At 37.7% G+C, this 21,224-nt stretch overlaps 1 protein-coding gene across 4 annotated transcripts in view; it reads right to left on the minus strand.

The window, feature by feature from the left end:
* Positions 1–1,243: 1,243 nt before the first annotated feature.
* The window catches only part of LOC124283278 (potassium voltage-gated channel protein Shal-like), a 103,845-nt gene continuing 83,864 nt past the window's right edge, over positions 1,244–21,224 (minus strand). The window contains exons 2-5 of one of the 4 annotated variants that reach the window (XM_046719306.1): positions 13,970–14,132; positions 10,416–10,598; positions 4,715–4,873; positions 1,244–4,322 (exon numbers count right to left, since the gene is read on the minus strand). In XM_046719306.1, the coding sequence (XP_046575262.1) occupies positions 4,041–4,322; positions 4,715–4,873; positions 10,416–10,598; positions 13,970–14,132 (787 nt within the window). In that variant the 3' untranslated portion in view covers positions 1,244–4,040. Of the gene's footprint in view, positions 4,323–4,705; positions 4,874–10,415; positions 10,599–13,969; positions 14,133–21,224 lie in introns of all 4 variants that reach the window. The other 3 variants (XM_046719305.1, XM_046719308.1, XM_046719307.1) reach the window with 3 other exon arrangements.

Genomic DNA, 21,224 nt, shown 5'->3' on the forward strand with positions numbered 1-21,224 from the left:
TCGTGCCAATGGTTATAGTGTAAGTGGTGAGGACAGTGTTGTTATATTGATGGTTCTACAATGGTGTTCAAACTGGCCATGGTGTCCAATTGGTGTCCAGTCTGACTTCATACGGTAAATTACACCATGAGAGGCAGAATATATATTCTAACTCAAGGCAGAGTTTTTTAACTTATTACTTAACCTCGCCAGTAACTTCTTTGCTTATGAAAAGAACACCAATTCACAGTGAAATGCCATCCCAGTCGATGCAAGAATTAATACTCTTCACAAATACTTTTCAAATGAATACTTTGAAGATAGATACATTAAAGGTGTAAGGGGAAATTATATTTGCATCTTTCAAACTTTTATATATTATTCATATTTGTTCGAGCTTTGTTTAAGTACTTGAATAAGCATTGTCATCAACTCAACTGCCTGGCTTTAAGTGTTCTGGACACAAGGACCTGCTTCTCCTAACAGTAGGTAAAGGCTATAGTTTTACAAATTGAGATGTGTGTTTTCCATTTATTTTCACTTCAAACCTTTCTTTTCGCAAAGTATCTTACAGATCCAGATGAGCGACATAATTCTTGTAACTGTTTTCAAAGGTTTACGAACACGACACATCTACGCATCAATCAGTAAGCAAGCAATATGTTTTCAGTGCCTATTCGTTATGTTTTCGGTATCCGAATGTTTCCAGAATAACTATATTTTGATTAGTACGGTATCCAGGAGCTGCCGGTTCTGGAGGTAGCATACAGTACAGTATATAGCATACTTCTAACATGGAATGATGAGAAATATCACTTTGAAGGAACCTCGGTTGAAATATAGCACACTTTACCAGCACTGTCATACCATATCATGTCATACCATGCTGTGAGTGAACATTACTAAATATATTTAAATCATAACACAATAAAAAGCATTTGTATCGGTTCGATTAATATCATTATTTTATCGTAATTATATAATCATGTGATATGGACGGTGCTGCATACAAATCTAATGTAAAATAAGCATTTGTATATATACCTACCAAAGTCCACAAACCTTTGTAATTTTGTTTCTGATATAATTACACGGTGATATATTTACCTATACCTATCGTTTGGAGACATAGTATTACCATTTATGTCATATTATTCTAGTTCTATATTCTAAAATATACCATAAAGAAGAGCTTTTATATTTGTAGCAAAGTGACAAAAGTCATTCAGAAGTGAAAGATCTGTCATATTTATATCTTTACAAACCACTGTGTGTCTAGCAACCAACTGGTCTTTAAATAGAAGCCCCAGACTTTGGTTATATTCCTGTTTCCATGGATACCAGATTGTTAACCATTTGTGCTGAAATAGCAACGTTGTTTTCGTGAATGTTTCTGCTGACTAAGTAAGGACATGTTCTGCACAAATATTTCAGGATATTTAAATTTATAATAGCATTAAATTCTTTTGAGCCATATGAAATGCTTTATGATTTGAAATATAAACACAGAATTACAGCTGGGATTAATCGATTGTGTTCAGTTGTTGCAATACACAGCAAAATGAAGAATATGACGTCAAATGAATTCATGGTTACCATGGCGACAAGATGGGTGCAGGAACGTATTTTTAAACTTGGATTCTAACACCCCCTAGAACGAAACATTCCAGAGCAACAACACTCTACCAGAAAACCTTCAATAGCAATTTCAAATATAAATGTCATCTCCCAAAAGGCATAATTTGCAATCCAGTCCAGAATTACATATTCTCAAACCAAAACCAGACGTTTCAAAGAAAGAAATTTGGTTTCAATGAATACAACAAGTTTGCAAATGCTACCTTTTGTTGTGTGAACGTTTATGTTAGTGATAGATCTTGTAGTGGAAATGGAAGATTAATAATAAGCCCCTTTTCGACAATCCCGTGCCAGATTTCGGGCAGATGAAGATAAGACGATGTGGTTTCATGAAAAAGAATGAGGTATGCAATGTTTGTCAAGAAAATGAAAAAAAATATGAAAATTAACAACAAAATGATATAAATCTGTTACTATGTTCAAACTGTGTGTGATATCTACACTGGGTGTGGTTAAAACTAGGTGAGTACAGAGAGACGCTGACGGGTGCATACTATATGGGGGACTAGGTATCGAAAACTCCTCAAGCAAAGAAACCAAGATGAAAACTACTGCTTAATTATATCATGAAAAGACCTCTCCCCATCAAGGATAAAAACAATATTAGCACAAGCACAGTCGTATAGATTCTCATTATGTTAAAACGAGGAACATTCCCCGTAGTATGTTTCTAGAAATGACTGCTTACATCCACCAATATACACGTTTCCGAAAATGGAAAAGTAAACAGGAAGGAAATTTACACATTACTGTACAGTGTTAAGTTTCCATTTAATGAAAGGTGTCATTGTACACATGATTTTGCTATGTCATAAACTCTCAATACATTTGGAAATCTGTATCAAATATATCTGCAATTAAGTTGAAAGTACGCTACGTTTCATAAAAGACATCTAAAAATCTACTCTACGAACCTTCTTAATTTGTGTTACACTCATTACAACAAATATACAAAAAATAGTTCAACGTACATTCTAGAATTATAGTCTATGTCATGTGAGCAAAAGCAATTGATAAACTAGCTATAACTAGAGAAGTTCATCTTGGCAGTACCGACCTCAATGGTGCAGTTGTCCGGCAAAGATTCAGTTGAGAACTTGAAGTCTCGCACACGTTCTGACAACAGTATGTCGACCATACATATTTGATACAGATTTCCTGCTTTTCCAGGGGGCTACGGTCTGCATTGTACGTACAGACTCCGCAAACTGTACAGTACAGAATTTGTACTCTGTACGGTACAGAATAAGTATCCTGCATGGTACAAATTATGTGCAATTACGGAACAGATGGCATATTGTACGGTTTCAACACTTTACCTTGTGGCATAGCCTCTCTGCACTGTACGGCCTAACATGTGTACACCGTACAGCGCACACATTTCTACACTGTCCGCCACAAACTCTGCACACTTTCGTGTACAGAATCTATACACCGTATGACACACAATCTGCACACCATGTAGTACAAATTCCCTACTCTGTACGGCACAAACTCTCCACACTGTACGGCACAAACTCCGTACACTGTACGGCACTATCTCCGTACACTGTACGGTACAGACTCGTGTTGGCTGGGACCACCAGGACGTTGAGATCAGGATGCGATACACATTAAAATGATATGCAAAAATTGTAAAATAAATAAATTAGAAAATATGTACAGGACACTCATCAGTTCAAACAAAGTACTGGAGCATTGTAAAGCTTGAACATTGCATCTCCGAGACCGCCACTAGGGCGAGTTAGGACCTTGTAAACCAACATCCCATAATATCAAAAGTATCGCAATCACAATTGAACGCTCCAATCAACACGCTATCCAACAGCATCCAACTGTGGGATTTTCGGTGCTCGTTCCTCGAGGTTCAAAGAGTGTGAAAATTGCAGCTCTCTGTGGAATATCCGGGGTAGGTCATGTATGAAATACACTTTTGAAACTTTCACGTGGTAAAACGCACCGCCATCTTTGTGGTGTATCACGTGGTTAGTTGCGTACAGATCACATGACTTTTCATTGGATTGTGTTCAGGCGATACACATCTTGTACGAACAATCAACACAGATCAAGACTCGTTCCATTCTCACAACCATACGCATATGGTCGACAAGAATAGGCAGATCGTCCTCAGCTCAAATCATGTATTCACCTTGTTCAGTGCTATATCATGGCCTGGAATCGAAGTGTCTCCTCATGTCTGGCTGATAAAAATGTACAGCTATTCCTCCTCCGCAGCAAAAGTTCCACAGTATCACCAATGGGAAGATAATTAAAGAAAATGTCATAATGCTTACCATCCACAAGAAATTCAGTGACTCGCCTTATATCACAATCACGCATATAAACTTGAAGTTGATAAAAATGTCATAATAAACAAGGTGGTTGAAAATTTCTACTCTACTTGGGAATGCCCGGAAATGCTGTTACAAGGTAGATATCCTCACAACTCCCGGGTTCTGGGATTGGGTCGGAGGAGACATAGTCCCACTTGTACTCTGTGTTTTTAATGATTCCGTCTCTGAGGTTGTACTTGGAGTCGGGAGTGTCACTATCGCTGTTGTCACGGTAAGAGTATTGTTAGATTTACTATTTGTACACTCAACGGCATTCAGGCTTGAGCGAGAGGATCGGTTTATTGTGGGAAGTCGGATTTGAATGTCGTTCAGTTCCTCCTGTTCCAAGCCATGTCTATCGTGTGTTCGACCCTGAAAAGGAACACAGTTTCAGAGTTATTAAGAGCAAACATTCCCACAATTGTGCATAATGTAGAAAATACATATATATATACGTGCATGCTTCAGGGACATCTCTGGCATAAGAGACGAATTTTGAAATTTTCAGATCATCATCCAGAAAGCAGACTGAACAAGATTCGTTGTAGCAAGATTCCAGTTAACTTAGAAGAACTTACCTTCTCACTGGGAACAAACTAAACTAGAAACTAAATTCTATGTCTACATTTGACATGGATTGGTATTTACTATAGAAATTAAAAGAAGAATCACTGTGCAAGAAATTTGTAAAGACGTGCATATAATCAAAGTTTTAACTGAAGCAAACCGTAAAAATCTACTCTTATTTTAATTACTTTATTTACAAGAAAGCTTCGATGTGGTGAAAACCTGCGTGCGCAGCAACCGGTAGTTCGCCGTCTCTGTAACGAGGCCAGGGAGGGATCGGGAGACGGAGGGGGGGTCTCAGATGGCTTGGTGGGTGCTCCATTAAATGTCATTTCCAGTTCTGTGAATTCCCGATCCTGTAGTGACAGAAGAACTTCTCGTCACTTGTGTTTAGATGGCCACGCCGGGCAGGACTTTGTATCACTATGGTTATCTAGGCTCAACTCAACTGCAACTGCACTTAGGGTAGGTACTACTCTCAGGCTTAGATTAATTTTTGAGTTTGTCTACGGGAATTAGTTTTCACAGCAGTCTGTTTTTTGTAGGTTTGCTTTTAGATTATCCAGTGTATCTTGTCTCCATTCTATTAGGATAAATATGTAAGTGAACCAATTTACCTCTATGGTATCATTAGGAAAATACGTCGTCATTTTCATCTATCTCTTCAATCTCTAACGCAACGCAGAATGTCTCTTCTTTATGCCAGTACCCTGATTGGATGGCTATTGTTATCAGGCTCAAAACAAGCCATTGTGCCAATGTGCCCACGGTATTGATCTTAATGGAATGGAGATATTATTCACTGAATAATCTAGGATGATGTGGTTGTGGATTATTTCTAGCTAGTGAAAAGTAGGCTACACAGGGCTATCTTAACAATGAGTGTTTCATGTGTAGCTTTTACGCTCAGTTTGGGAATCCGATTGTTCTCTCACGTTATATACTTCCAATGTGTTTAAAGACTTCATATTTTATAGACAGTAGATTGATAACAACGATTCGTGTAGTGAACTGACGTTGAGAAAATTAAATTGATCAACGTTTTAAATATTCTGAGTGTTGTGGGATTTTTTTTACTGATTATGTTACATCCAGGGACTAAACTCAAGAGGCTATCATATGCTATTGTATGCTTGTTCCTTCGGTGGTTAGCATGCTGATATATATGCTCCGGGTTAAGTAAACTGCATAACAAGTATGCTGGAACACATCTGTCTTCTTGAAACAACCTCAACAAGTTCCCTTAAAATTCTCCTTGATATTATTAAATGCTATTAAAAAAATTCAAAACCTATATACACCCTGAGTCTTGCTGGTTTCCATGGCAAAAACATATACCCAATGCTTATTTTTGAACCCCTTTTGGGCCATAATTAAACTTCGTATCGACTGTATCCTTTTTCTTTTATGGTAGTCTTCAAGACCTAAAATCATAAGAATGTTGTCTTCAAGACCTAAATTCATAAGAATGTATTTTGTTGACATTTCTTATGATTATGAAATGTTTTCTTATTTTCCTGTTATGGTTGTCTTCAAGACCTAAATTCATAAGAATGTATTTTGTTGACATTTCTTATGATTATGAAATGTTTTCTTATTTTCCTGTTCTAGTTGAAATGAAAACCTCAATATCATTTGCCTTCTTATTCACATTACTTTTCCTGTCAATACAATATAACTTTCATATTAGTTAATAATAACATCTGTTGTTCACTCTCCTCAGATTTCGTTTCCCTTTAGAAGTAACACCAAACTCTAGATTTTTTTCAGATATCGCTACCTGTGGAAAGTATTGTCCAATCATTGTTTCATCTCTATCCTAATTACATTTTATTTTATTTATTGCCATGAGCATAATTCAAACAATGTTTCTGTTGTGCTCACATTTTCTCGTATGAATGTAAACTCTCAAACATTCTTTTATGTTTATTCTTGTGAAGACTGAAATCTCAACACTGTCCAAAGCAAAATTCAAAAGCTGTCTTCGGTTACCTTTTCCTTTCCTTTTCAATAATAAAATCCCAATATATTGTCCTTTTCCCCTCACGCTTAAGACTGTTTTCCTTCAAACAATTAGGATCACTAGACTATTTCCTTCTTACTCTCACAGTTGCCTTATCAACTCCAAAGACTATTTTATTTTGTCAACAGCAAAATCCCCCAAACTGAAAAACTCTCACCACTACTTTTATGGGTATCCGTACCTTTTCTTGTTTCACTAAAATATCAGAATTTCCCTTTTGATAACTTTTATTTTTAATTTGAAAAAAGTAATACAGTTATTGTTTCATATCTAAATAGTATAAATTTTATTATCTAAAGAAAAATTCCCAAACCCATTTTTTTCTTTTGGGTATCCCTTTCTTGCCCCAAAATGAAATCCTTCTTATGGTTAATTTTGTCATGTCAAAACTAAAATCATCCAGCTGTTTCCCTTTCCTTGTCTTCAAAGAACTAAAATCTGAAGATTTCCGTTGGCTCCCAAAATCTTGTTCCTGTTCTTGTCTAAATTCAAATCCCAATACTCTTTCATTCTTTTTCTTTTCCTTCTTGATAAGATAGTATCCATATATTGTTTCTTCTTTCAGATCATATTCCTGGTCTCATCAAAACTTATATCCAAATATTCCTTACTGCTTTTTCGTATTTCCTCTTTTGTTGCTAATACTCCAAGATTGTTTTCTTTATCACTCTTATTTCCTTCATGCCAAACTGAAAGCCCAATTTATACTCTCCTGTTCTCATTACTTTTCTTGCTAAAATGATTGACGATCCTTCCCTTTCTAACTGTTTTCTTGCCTCAACTAGGTACCAAGACATCAATATTAATAAATGTATATATTGTGTATAAATGCGTGCAACTCATTCGGGTGTTTGCAAGGCACAACATCTCAAACGCACAAACGTGAACAGTGTAGTGTAGTGTATAACTATTCTTATCTATTGATTCAAACCATTGCTCTCGTAAATATCAGACGAGCTTAGTTCTCCACGGCAGGCGCTGGGGTGGGGTTTGGGGGCAGGGCAGGGAGTCACACCCAAACTAACGAGTGCAATAGCCTTTATCTATTGCAAACAAACTTTCTAACTGGCTGCAAAACAAAATTTTCAACCGACAATGCGAAGCTTTAGTTTTAGCTTTGGTGTTTTGATAAAACATTTATAAAGTGACAGAATGTCCCTCTGGACATCTGGCTACTGCATACAGAGGACAATGTATATCGTATGAGGCTCTATGGGCAAACATATTCATAAGAAATACAGAAATATATATTTGTATGTTCCACATAGAGTCTCACATTTAGGCTATTACAACATTGCAAATTTACAAAGCATGACAGCTGTCTCGAATCAAATATATAACAGATCAGCATGTTTAAACATTTCTACAGCATTAGCAACTAAAGCAAATGTATTACGTTATACCTTAGAAAGAGTTAAGGTACATAGCATTCGGGTTAAAAGTTATTATTATTCATATGAAATGATAATAAATAATCACTAGAGTTATTTAGAATGCGGACGTACGGACAAGCTTGTAAATCAAATATGACTGAGAGTAATGAATAATATTAGAGACAGCTTTCATAGGGAAACCAGTCAGGTACACAATGCAGTGACGAAAAACAGATAAGATATTTGTCTACAGAGAGGAGGGAGAGGAGGGGTGCAGATTACCACTTCTAATGGGTGTGACTCCATGGGCGGTTTGAATATGGACCACCTATGTATATGTGCAAATATGTGTCACCATGAAGTCCATGAAGTCATTCTTCAAAGGAATTATGTTTAAAGTTATCGTAAAATATGATAGTGCCTGGGATTGATGTTTGAATAATTTCTCCAGTTCATGAAGTCATTCTTCAAGGGGAGTATTTAAACATTATTGATAAATATTGTGGTGCCTTTGATTTTGAACAATTTCACCAGTAGTTATTCAGATTTAGGATAACACAATGGTGACTAAGTGCATATTAAGTTATAATATCAATTTTGCGATCAGGGGGACTAGAACGTTGGACATAGTGAATTGTGTCCATAATATGGTGACGAAGATCAGAGGCAAACATACACATATAAAGAGATATCTAGTGCAATTAGCTACAGTCTTGAATGGCGTAGGACAGCATAAGGACTAAATCTAGTGGGTAATATATCATAGCATTAGCACTAAAGAAGATATTTAAGAATATTCATGTACATACGGGTACCTTTTGATATGTTTCACTCACACAATGTCACTGCACTTTATGGTAAGGCTCGTACTCATTTTATTTCGCTTAACATATATTTCATGGTTCCCAAAACAGTAATGTTTGGAGGTAATGATAAGGTGATATTCAAAATATTGAACTTTTTTCAACTTGCACTTAAAGATGAGTGCAGGCATGACAGATTTCCTATTATAAGTGAGTCATCGATGTGTGCATCAAATTATTACAAATGTCAATAAAAGTGCCGATGTTTAAATGTTGGACATCCGCATACATATTTTAAGTATTCTCTACGTAAATACTTTAACTCTATCACTTAAATTAAGTGCACAATTATTTCGGCACTTGTCGTTAAGTCAGTGTACCTTTAGATGTACCTACTATTGCCTGAGGTTATTTTGACAAGCGTTTGTGATTGTTTAAACTGTGGGGTAGTTCTTGGTTAGGGATGGTAATGTTTGATGTCTGTACATCATGCATGACATGTTAACATGGGTGGGGATCATGCAGGATCTATTCATGTCTAACATAAGCTATATATACTATATTGCTGAAACGAACGACAAGTATTAAACATATATATATGTATATATTCTCATTATACGTATAATGCAAATACTTGAAAATACCCGCATCAATGTTTCAAGCAGATTTAAATGGAATAATGTTATGAATGATGTATTTGCTCATTTGAAGGTGGATAATGTTTTTAAATTGTTTTGGCTCCTTTGATGAGATATTTTCAAGTATTTATGTACATGTATATACGATATACTGTGTGCTACATGGGTATACTAACATACGAAGAGGATATACATATTGCCTACGAAATATTTATATTGATATCATAAAAATTAGATAAGAGTGATAGTGTTTTAACACTCAAGTTATTCTATACGCTTAGAACTATATATCACTATGGCATATCATCTATGACATCATAACAGAACATATTTATAATTATTCATCCACGAGGGTTCACCTGATAACAGTTTGCATTCCAATCCACAAACTAAAATTTCATTTAATGCATTAATAACATGCATTTACGTGAAATGATGCATCTACAGGTATGCATATCAAAATAATATGTCCATATCAAATTCTTTCCACGAGAAAACTTAAAATTATTCCAATGTCAAACATATGATAACCCGCGCTGCTAACACACACTATGCAAACTCGTGTGATACAGAAAATAAATTATCACATTAAAATATCTACAAAAATGAAAATAAATTCAAACACTCTGAGAGTAAATAGAATTAGTGTGAAACTATATCAGATTAGTGCAATACTTAAATGTAAATACGCGGAAATAACTTTCAAGCATTGAAATAAACTAGACTTATCTCTGTAAACACATATACACAGGAATGGTGAAATAGATTGTGTCTTTGAATTCCCATACAAACACTGGAACATTTTAGTCCCATTTAAGTCATGATGGCAAAAGACCTTTAAATGACATGCGTTTGTTTGCTCAACACAAAACATGTTGGCACGGATAATTACATACATGGTATGGTGTTCATTAAAGACACATCCCTGTTTCATCACTGACAGAACTAACTGCATCACAAGCAAAACCAGATAGTACACAAGCACGGGATCATACAGTGAGCAGGCAATAGACACAAAGATCATGAGCTATATGCTGTATGCATACTGCAGGCTCACTTACCGTTGTCTTCTCCAGACAGCTTAATAGATGGTGATGTTGCATCTCAAATATGTCCTCCTTGTATTCGTCTAACTCTAATCCGCTTTCCCTCGCTATCATTATTTCCTCAGCTCGTTTCTTGCTGTTCAGGAAAGCAGCACCGCTAGCATTCTTTGCCATTCGAATGCGTGCCAACCTGGCTTTCTGTGAGAATAAAATGAGATTAATATTAATTCAGTAATGTCCGAATGTTACTGAAAACAGAATTCCATTCCATCATTGTTTCATCCGTATCCAACAGATCGACCTTTAATCACTTACTTCCAAACACATTCAAAATCAATACAGCAATTGCGATACACATAAAAGGAAATATAAGGATATTTAGATGTGTAATTGTTTAAAATTGTTCGATCTGACCAAACGCAAGCAAAGTTAGTTTCACCATTTAACGCTTGGCAAGTTAAAACAGATATTTGCTTTGTCTTGTTAGGATCCAGACGTCAAACATAAGCAACGAAAGCCTTTTCACAACCCCTTCTAAAAACAAAGATTATTGTACGATCCCGATCACATAATGTGTTTATGACACCAGGTGTTCGAGAAAAGATGAGCGTATAGTGTCCTACCAGAAGGACCATTCAGAAAAAATATGCCAATCACGTCAGTTGCTTAATATTCACATTCAATCACTGCACGCTTCTTTCATCCTGCATTCTGTTCTATAAATACTTCTTCTGCTAATGCTAGTCATTATATTAACACATTGTGATCAGTGGAAAACATATAGTATGCTTCCCAGCAATGAGATGTCATTAACGTAATTTTGAAATTATCTCGGGAATGACGTAATCGGTTCAGCTGCTGATCAATATTTTGATATTGTGTTCTTGAAGTATGGATGTGTGGAATACAGAACTTGGAGCTATGAAAATAATCTTTGTTTACCTTGAATTTATTTCGAGGTTGACTATAGTCAAATACGTTTATGGCTTGCATTATCCAGGTTGAACACAGTACACGCCAACAAGCATCCCATTAACCTACCTTTAGTCCGATCACAGAAGAACACGTTGATGAGAGCATTCCCGTTAGTTTTAGTTCGTGAATAGGAACAGCAGACCCCCAAAGGGTTCGTGAGGTTCTTATTCGCGAACCAACACTTATGAGTATGTTATAGAACTTCAGATCCCTAGTTCACACGTTTGGAAAAATATTCTTTTGAAGAAAATATTTCAACAACTGAGTCCATGGATTTACAACAGCACAAATATGAACACAGGTTATCTCCCTTACTCCATGTCCTGAGAGTCGAAGTCGTTTAACGATCCCAATTACTACCAGTATTTGACGGTGTATTGATAATTAACGCAGCATCTGTGGGTGTTTACGTACATGATCTGCTGCCTAATTTAATCTCGTGCACAGAAACATATGATCCTTGCGAGTAAGAGGCATTGGACACGGACCGGCAACCCAATTATGAGAGTCTGACGAAATATATTGACAAGTAATTGTTTAATTTATAGGGAAGGAACAAGTGGCTGGCTGTACTCAATCAAATACGGATAACTGAAATGCATAATGTGTTATCATACAAAGAAGGTGTTTTCTCCATATTTAATCAATGGCACGTAAAGCGTAACGGATTTCCTTGCAAGTAGTTAACGGGCCATGATGTTAGCTAAATAATTGCTGACATGGCAATTTGTACATTAACCCGTAGCCACCGTCACACAATATATTTCCTGTATAATGGTCGTCAGTTCACAATGAACACTACACTCTGCTAAACATGTTTGTGTGTGTCCAATTGTTCCGCGGTTTTAAAATTTCATGATTGGGGGCGGTTTCGCTAGCCCGCTGGCACCAACTGACAGGATCCGGATCCTCAGAGACCAAGGGTTGCCAGAGGCTATGGAGTGGCAGTGGTGGCGCTGTGATCTGCTGTCTTCCAGGCCCGTCTATTGTGCACGATCCTAAAGGACCTTATTCCGCTTCTCTGTACTATACTAATTAATCTCATGGACCAAGCATTTCTTCTTGTCGTCACGTCAAATATGGTTGGGTCCATATTCTAGCTACCCACAGAAGGGCTGGGGTATTCCCCTACCCAATGTTCGTTTTTCATGTTTAACAATTACAGGTAAACGTAAGCCTCATTGTAATGCTATATGCTTTGTAGGTTTTTGTGACAAGACAAGAAGATAATTTTTTTCACTTTTTCCCAAAGGAGTGTACGATTGTATGTTTTAATTGTTTTCACAACAGAGTGTTCATTATACTATGTATCTTCTACTAAACATATATTTTATTTATTTAATAAAAATGTTATGGGGTTTTGTCTGTATTTTATACTATTAGATATACGTTTGCCATAGGATTGGCGACTGGCTAGAGTTAGCTTTGTCCTGGGTTTCACTTGGAAGCAAATGTTTCCTAGCATGCAATAAACCTATCTATTATCTACAATATTATCTAGAATATCACGTGACTTTGTTAAACAACGATGAAGCATTTATATTATCGTCAGCCGAGATCATTGAAACTGTATTACTCTCCTACCCCCGAGCATAGATACTGCTTCAAGTAAACAATCCGACTGGGTTTGTCTAACGCCGTGTGAAGTATGAAGTCAAACACGCCATTAGGGCACAGTCGTGAATCTGGGCTTCGAAACCAAGACTAGATGATCCCGGGCGTAATCTTACTCAGCAAACTAAGTGGCATTGTCCGGTGGCGCGTGGCCCTGTGCTCAAAGCTCAGGTCACAAGTCGGTGAAGTTAAGCAGCGTCGAGCTCGGAGAGTCCTTGGATGGGTGACCGTGTTTGGCAGCTTGACTCCTGAGAGTTTCTAGGACTTGAGTCCTGCCCCACAACGAAGCACATGTGACACATGTGGTCTCACCTTAGGCAAGTGAGTTTGTTGAAAATTGTCTCTGTTCACCCAGCAGGAAAATGGGTACCCGGTGGAAAAAAAGTCATATGACTATAACCTTCTAGCGCCTAACAGGCAGCTTGGGTTATCCGGGGTAATAATGTGCTGTGCCTTGATTGTTAGCGCTATGAGCATACCTAGTGTGGAGTTTGTATTATACCAAAAGCAAAAGTAATGCAGCAGATCCTGGTACCAACAAGGGGTCGTACCCCGCACTGAGACAACCTACGTATAACACATTGTGGTAAGAAGGAGGCATGGACACCAGCTGGGTTATCCTTCTTGTGTCTTTAAACATGTGATCACATGTTTGATGTGGATTACCGTTTCTCATGTCGTAGTATGACATACAAAACATTTGGACACTTCGAAATGTGATTTATCATTGATCAAAATGTATTGCAATTCCTCATTTGATTTGTACTTTATGTCTACAATACATATTTGACTTGCCTGTGCATGTGTTTATGACGGGGCCTTTATGATGGGGCATGATTTGCTCACCTTTTCGCGAAAAAGTGCCGCAATATCGTCATTAATGGATAGTGAACCATAGGCATATGCCCTTTGACAAATGCCCATAGTTTATGATTTTTTTCCTTTTAAAAAAAAACATTGGTTGAGCAAATTAAACATACCTTCTGAGCTTTCCTCTTATCGGCACGTTGATTTTGATGATAGATGCGACTAAAGTTGGACACTATAACTGGAACGGGCAGAGCGATCACCAATACACCACTGAGAGAACACACACCTCCTACAATCTTCCCCGTAATAGTGTTGGGCACCATGTCACCATAACTGGAACAGAAACACGGACAATAAGCACATAGGAAACGGAATTCAGCGCAACAATACATTAAGCTGAACAATGCATTCAGTTCAGCAGTGCATTCAGCTCATCGACTACATTTAGGTCATCAATACATTCAGCTCAGCATTGTATTCAACTCATCAATGCATTTCGTTAAACAATGCTATCAGCCGAACAATGCATTCTGTTTAAATGCATTAAGTTCAACAATATATTCAGCTGAACAATGCATTCAGTTCAGCAGTACATTCAGCTCATTGACTACATTTAGGTCATCAATGCATTCAGCTCAACATTACTTTCGGCTCATCAATGCATTTCGTTAAACAATGCTATCAGCCGAACAATGCATTCAGCTTTGTCAAATGCATTCAATTCAGCAATACATTCAGCTCATCAATACATTCAGCTCAACAATACATTCAGCTCAAATGCATTCAACTCATTAAAAACAGTTCCGGAAACGTATGAAGGCGTATGGTTATCGCCTATGGTGAGATATAAGATCAGTTGGTATAATGACTTCAACAATACAGCCTAGCTGGAGCTGGAGCTGGTAAGATGGTATATTCAAGACTATTGTAAGGCAATGTGCGGAACGGAGCAGACAATCCTCAAGAGTATGTGATTTAACGTTGTTTATGTGGTATTGCCCTCCCGAAGGACTCATAACTGCCATGGTTGTTTGTTATCAGGAAAACTGTATCTTAAATGTGATATTATCTGACAACTACTTCCGTTCGTCAGATTATTTGCATCATAAAATAGGAGCAGTATTGGGGAAACGACCAAAGTATTTGCATGGATACACGTGATGCATATAATAATTCCAGATCCGTAGATCGATGCCTACGATGTCTATAACTGGACTGACAGATCCAGATTTAATTATTTACACAACAAGCATTTGTACATGAACGGTGTTATGCCACTGTCCCATATATTGGTTTTATTCAATACACAAACAAAATCGTCTTTGCTTTTGCAGTAAGAAGAAAAATATAAAATATAAAATTTGCGAAAACAATGTAATGTATTAGCATATGTAATAGGTATGTTCCATCTGTGATGTGGTTTGATCTTTTTCCAGTTGTCATGCACATATATGCATAAACCAGATAGTTATATTACAGCCATACGATATGTGCGTGTATTTCTACCAGATACAACCAAGATGGTATAGGGAGTACGGTAGAGAATGTTTCCCTAAGTTGACAGATTCTAACAGTTTAACAGAATGAGTATTGGTGGGGAAACAAACCCGGAATCGGACACCCTTAAACCTCAAAACCACTAGACCAAGATCACAGTACGGTCCAATATACATTGTGCATGGTCATGGCTTATTCCTCAAAAAGATTTGTCAAATATTTCCATTAGCATGTCTGCTTCGTCCTAACAGGGCAGAACAAAAAACGACAGTGAAAACTATTGCTTCCAGTAATCTTATCAACGTTTTTGTCAAACAAATCAATCACAATAATGGACATTTCTTTTGCCGTTGGCTGGAACTTATCACATTGTTTCACACTTATCAATGCCTAAAGACAAAAAATGAAATTTTGTCTTGATTATAATGTTCACTCTATCCCGACAATATCTGATTAAATAAATCTACAACCAGCATAATCAATTTCTCCAAACATGGTTCCTATAGCAACCATAAAACGATAATGCTTTGATTATTAGAAAAGTACTGTCTGTAAGAAAACATGAAAAGAGTGAATTAAAAAAATACTCGTATCCCTAAAGTAATTCAGCTGACGGTAGTCTTTGAACCTCTGCCAGGCGCCATTCAGGAGAATGTTAGTAAAACTCGCGCTGTCATTGCTATTCGGTGTTGACGAATGAAGGACAAAGACAAACAGTGTATGAAAATTATAATTCTTGTGATAAAATCATACAGTTATTTTCAAGACCAACATGTTTCTGCCTCACCAGAAATTCCATATTTGTGTTGAACGTTAACACATTGATTTCAGTCCACAACAGACTTATTCATGCTACAAAGGATAGGGTGTCATTGGTCTTTGCTTCTATACAACTGTCTGTTAATTCATGACACATCAAATTTTAACATTGTTGAAATGTTCGCCTATGAATGTACGGAGGAACAGTAAACAGCATCAATAATAAATACTACTACAGCCTGGATAGACTGGAAGCACTGAAAACAAATGGAAGTTAGCACGAGATAAAAATATCACGACCAGGTGCCGCAAAAACCATGGCAACGGTATGGACTTAGTCCAAACATGTCATTTCTAACATTACAGAGGCATGTTTTGATGCTTCTTTCAAGATATCCATTTATTGCATGTAAATTGTTATAAAGGCAACGATGCCGGTGTCAAACAATGGCCATTCCCAGTACACATGTAAAATGTATGAAGCTCTTCGAATGATAATTTAAACTGACAATGTCTTCAAAGTATTCAATATTAATGTATGTGTAAGGACAGGTTTCCCATGCATAATATTCAATTCCAGACCCCAAACCCAAACTTTTGTAATATTACAATTCTGGCATGTCGGCAGCCAGTCCGGTCAGAATTAAACAAAAGCACCACCCTTTCCATAAAAATACCAGAACGAAATAGAAATCGGTAGTTGCAGTTTCACAAATGGATACCCAAAACACTCGAACATTGTTCATGCCCCATACCATTGGTTTTCCCGGGTTTGATTCCAATATTTACCGGTCAGCACCGTGAATAATATATCCCTGACTGCGTCAGGAAACGACATTCACACACTACAAAGACACCAGGTGTCAAATAAGATCACACACATTACCCTACAAACAATAGGAACTGGTGAATTGCATTTTATATTTTTAACATTATGTTTGGTATTGGTATTACAATGCCCACAAGCATTAAATTCAGTTGTTGCTATGTTTCACTATCTAAAGTTTTCTTAACTAAATACAAAGTAGCACGAGCACAATACATAAACAAGTACGCTTGCTATTGATGAGCTAACGATCCAGCATCTGATGGAGAGATATTTGTATCTCTCATTACCATATGATCAATCTCCTGGCTCAGACACCAGCAACAAAAATACAAATGGAACCAGACTTCGTGTACAATGTCACATACAATATACGTTTTCCGGTTTGTTTTTACCTCCCTCCCAACTAGGGAAATAGGATCAATCAGGCAGCATTCATGTCGATGCAGTACCGCTGTCATTAGCTTGGTTAGGTCTTGTAAACTAAGCCGTAATTCTAACGGAAAGGCCCGGCCTCCATCATGCCTTTCTCTTCGGTCTGTGTGATCAATGGATGATTTGCTATAGCTCCGCTAATTGCAACATGTGGCAAGCGGGGGAACTCTATACCGGTTCTCCTACATGGACGTAATGCAACTGATTAATGAGTCTAAACAGCTGACGAAGAACAAACACAAGAAAACAAGGTAATTAATTGGAAACACCGATCCCTTAACCACACACTGTCTACATATAGCCAACGCTTCTTCCTGAAACCAAACGGCTTAGGGTATATGAACATCTACTGAATGGAAATGGTATCTGGGCATGGTGATGTGTCTCGAAATGCCTGCACATAATTCTCCCCGGACACAAACACTCATTTCATCATCATACGAATTATATGCAGTATTTGAGGCATGTTAGTATGTGGTATTATGCTCGCTGGGAGACTGGCAATCTGCATAGCATGAGAAGAGCTAGAGAGAAATGTTTCATTTACAAAACCGATCTTCTGCAAGGAATGAAAGAAATACCAGACATAATAGGAAGAACCTGAGTTCTTGTGTTACAAATCCCTGTATAAGTGACCCCCATGAAAGGTCATACGGTTTTGCATCACCTTCTTCTCATCTTGGAAGCGAAGTCACATGTGGAAAATGGTGTAACAGAGACGTAAGAACTATCAAACATATTGCAAGATCTACGGGCCAAAAATAACGAACAAATCACAATGTTGAGTTTAACCTGAGCAGGACACTGCTCAATGGAACCCCTATAATTGGTCATTTCCTCATATCCCTGTGTCCCCTCAAGAACCACTTGGAGCATGACCAGATCCTAAGCGCCCACCACAACTGATATTGTAAAGGATGTATGCTGTTAAATATAGTCTAGACAGTGTATTGATGGTGTACAACAGCATAAAGACACCGTGCAGGGAAAGCAAAGGCGTTAAAAATCGATAGTTATTATGTATATAAATGTCCCAGTCGGGAAATGACATGGAGTTTGTGCTACACTACAGAACATCTGCGTTGGATCGGGAGACGTGGATCCATAGATACTGGCGGATGCTAACGTACTGTGATGATACGTATTGATATTTCTGTCCTTAAAACATAATTGATGTTGATCTTAAAGATCACCGAGTTTCGTTTCCTTTTCTTGAAGGCATGTGGATTTGTCCACAAATTTCCTATCAACATATTTACACATTGCATTTATTTGAGGCTGTTATAAACGATTCCTTAATGTACCGTTAGACTCAAAATGCATTTTTATTGTACATCTATTTACTTTTTGTTTGCCTCTGTTTTACAAATAGTATATGCATTAACACCATTTGGTACAGATACTTTATAAAACAGTTCCTGCATTAGGAACCTTGGGAGCATTATTTGTGCTTGCTACCAACTATGCTTGGTAGATAGTTCGTGCTATCCTTGACGGACGGATATAGCACAGCTAACAAGTTGGCATATTGCCCGTCACAGCTTGCTGAAAGTACAACGTTTGACACCGTGGATGTTGGTGGCATCATTGATCTTCAATGTAGACTTTCCCTTCCCAGCCACAGCATCTCCACACGAGGTAGTCGTCAGAGGCGGAACCCTTGCATCACAAACCGTTAATGTCATAGCGCTACTTGTTTGAAAAACAACAACGAGAAACCTTAAACCATTTGTCGGTGAGGAAAGCCCGGCTATAACATACCCATCCGAGAGATGCTCAATCAGAACTAAAAAAACATGTTGACTAGCTGCCCGCCACACAATCTAGTAGACACGTTTGTCAAAGACGCTGCCCTGGCGGTCATAAGGCCGTGCATAGGGACCTGACTGTGTTGGTTGTTGCTGCAGCAAATAATGTTTGCATCGGAGTCCAATATGACCTGTTGTTCGATCAAACAGATCTTGTTTTTGTGCCAAACAGAGCAAATGTGCTAGCATCAATGACCTAGAAGTTGGCCGAATTCGGCGGCTACGTGCCCAGAGAGAGGTTTGAAGTCATCAGACAGAGTCATCTGAATCCAATTGAAAGTGATGAAGGAAAATCTAGTTATTGAATTATTCCGATCAGGCAGTTCCATGCCTTGTCGTGAGCCATGCAAGAATCTGAGATGTATTCTACCTTTTTCCAAACTGCTCATCTTTAAAGCAAATCATGGGTTTTCCCGTGGGGAATCATGTATTGTATTGTCTGATGGTTTATCATGCCCTATGGCTTGGTCTGCGGTCTAAGTTCTACTATGTCCGCCAACTGTTCACCATTACAGACATTAACGGGCATTTTTCACTTCTTGAGCCGTTGTGATGACGTCAATATGCTGTACGTGTTCTTCATACTGAGCCAGGAATGCAGTGGCCATTCTAAACGTACAATTTAACCAAGGAAATGTGATGTATCACTTACATCAGCAAACTTACAGAGAAATTGTGCTTCGACCATTTCACGGCATAAGTCAGGAAAATCACCTCAACTAACTTTCTCTGCTCATCAGCAGAAAGTTGTTCATTACCCAAAGCATGGGGTTAAAACTGCAGATCCTACACATAACAGCACATTCACAGATATAAAATCCGAATTTTTGCATATACTGTATATCCTTGAGTGGGGGCACCTGAGTCTAAACGCTGTCTCTTGACCTGGCTAGCTATTCTTGAAAAAGTCGTAGCCCTACGAACTTCTTAAGCCCATTCTTAACACATTGGCTACGATCAAAGTTAAGAATTCCTAGGGCTACGAACGTATCGAGAATAACGGTTCGTAACATTTGCAAATTTGGGTCAAAAGAAAATGTAAATACAAACCCCGTCCAACAAGATGCGTACGTTATTTAAAACACGGACACGTTAGCAAATCTGGATTCAACCCAACCTTTAGGAATTCTAGGCAGCTATTAGGAGAGGCCTTCATATTCTTAAATATTGTTATACGTTGAGTCGTTCGGGAGAATCATAATAACTTAATATTCAATGACGTTATGTTGAAACTAAATGCGTATACAATGTAAATCTATCACAGAGCTATCAGTGCCATAAATTCAAATCACCTAAATAATTCCCAAACCGGAGCCTTGCCTACGTCACAAAAGCCGCAGAGGAACATAAATCATCCACTCCAGCGTCCGTTTTTTACTGCCATGCATTGTCAGTTGCATCTGAACTCCGCACTCCGAAACAGACGCAGCCAGGGAGAATATGACCTGAGTGTACACAAATCAATACGTCAGTCTTACGCTTGTAGTGCGAAATCTACGCAAGGCAGGAAGCACCAATATAAGACTGAGCTCCGTGTGCGTTGACCGTCTCCAAATCGAGGATAACTCATTTTCTTCTACTTGAATGCAACACAAGCGTTTGTGGAAACACATTACACCCACGAGAAAGAAATATCCTTGTGTCGATTTTGCTAATTTGGAATCCGGTTGTTATATGGCAGCCTTTCTTATGACGATATGGAATCAGTATTCTCATTCCAACCTGGCCAAAGTATTGCATTGTATTTGAAATGTTACAAACTGATTCTGCTTTTGGACGATTCCAGTCTGCAACTAAGACAATATTTAAGAGGGATTAAATACATTTTTTGGTCTTTCCCTAATTGTGTATTCGCGAATAGGTTGATTTCGTGTTCATCAGTACGTTTATAACATTATATACATCGGTATGTGGTATAGTGTCTTCCTGACGACAAACGGTCAACGTTAAGGTGGCTTCCATCACTTAGATTCCATATGACATATTCAGAATTTCATCCTGGTACGTTTTAACAATTAACAAAATATATATCAGCATTTCTTTCTTTTAAGCAATGCTCAGTTTGATTTAACATATTCAGTAACACGATATTACTTCCTG

The sequence above is a fragment of the Haliotis rubra genome, unplaced genomic scaffold (assembly GCF_003918875.1).
Source record: "Haliotis rubra isolate DU_JTF1 unplaced genomic scaffold, ASM391887v1 Scf312, whole genome shotgun sequence".
Classification (NCBI taxonomy): Eukaryota; Metazoa; Mollusca; class Gastropoda; order Lepetellida; family Haliotidae; genus Haliotis; species Haliotis rubra.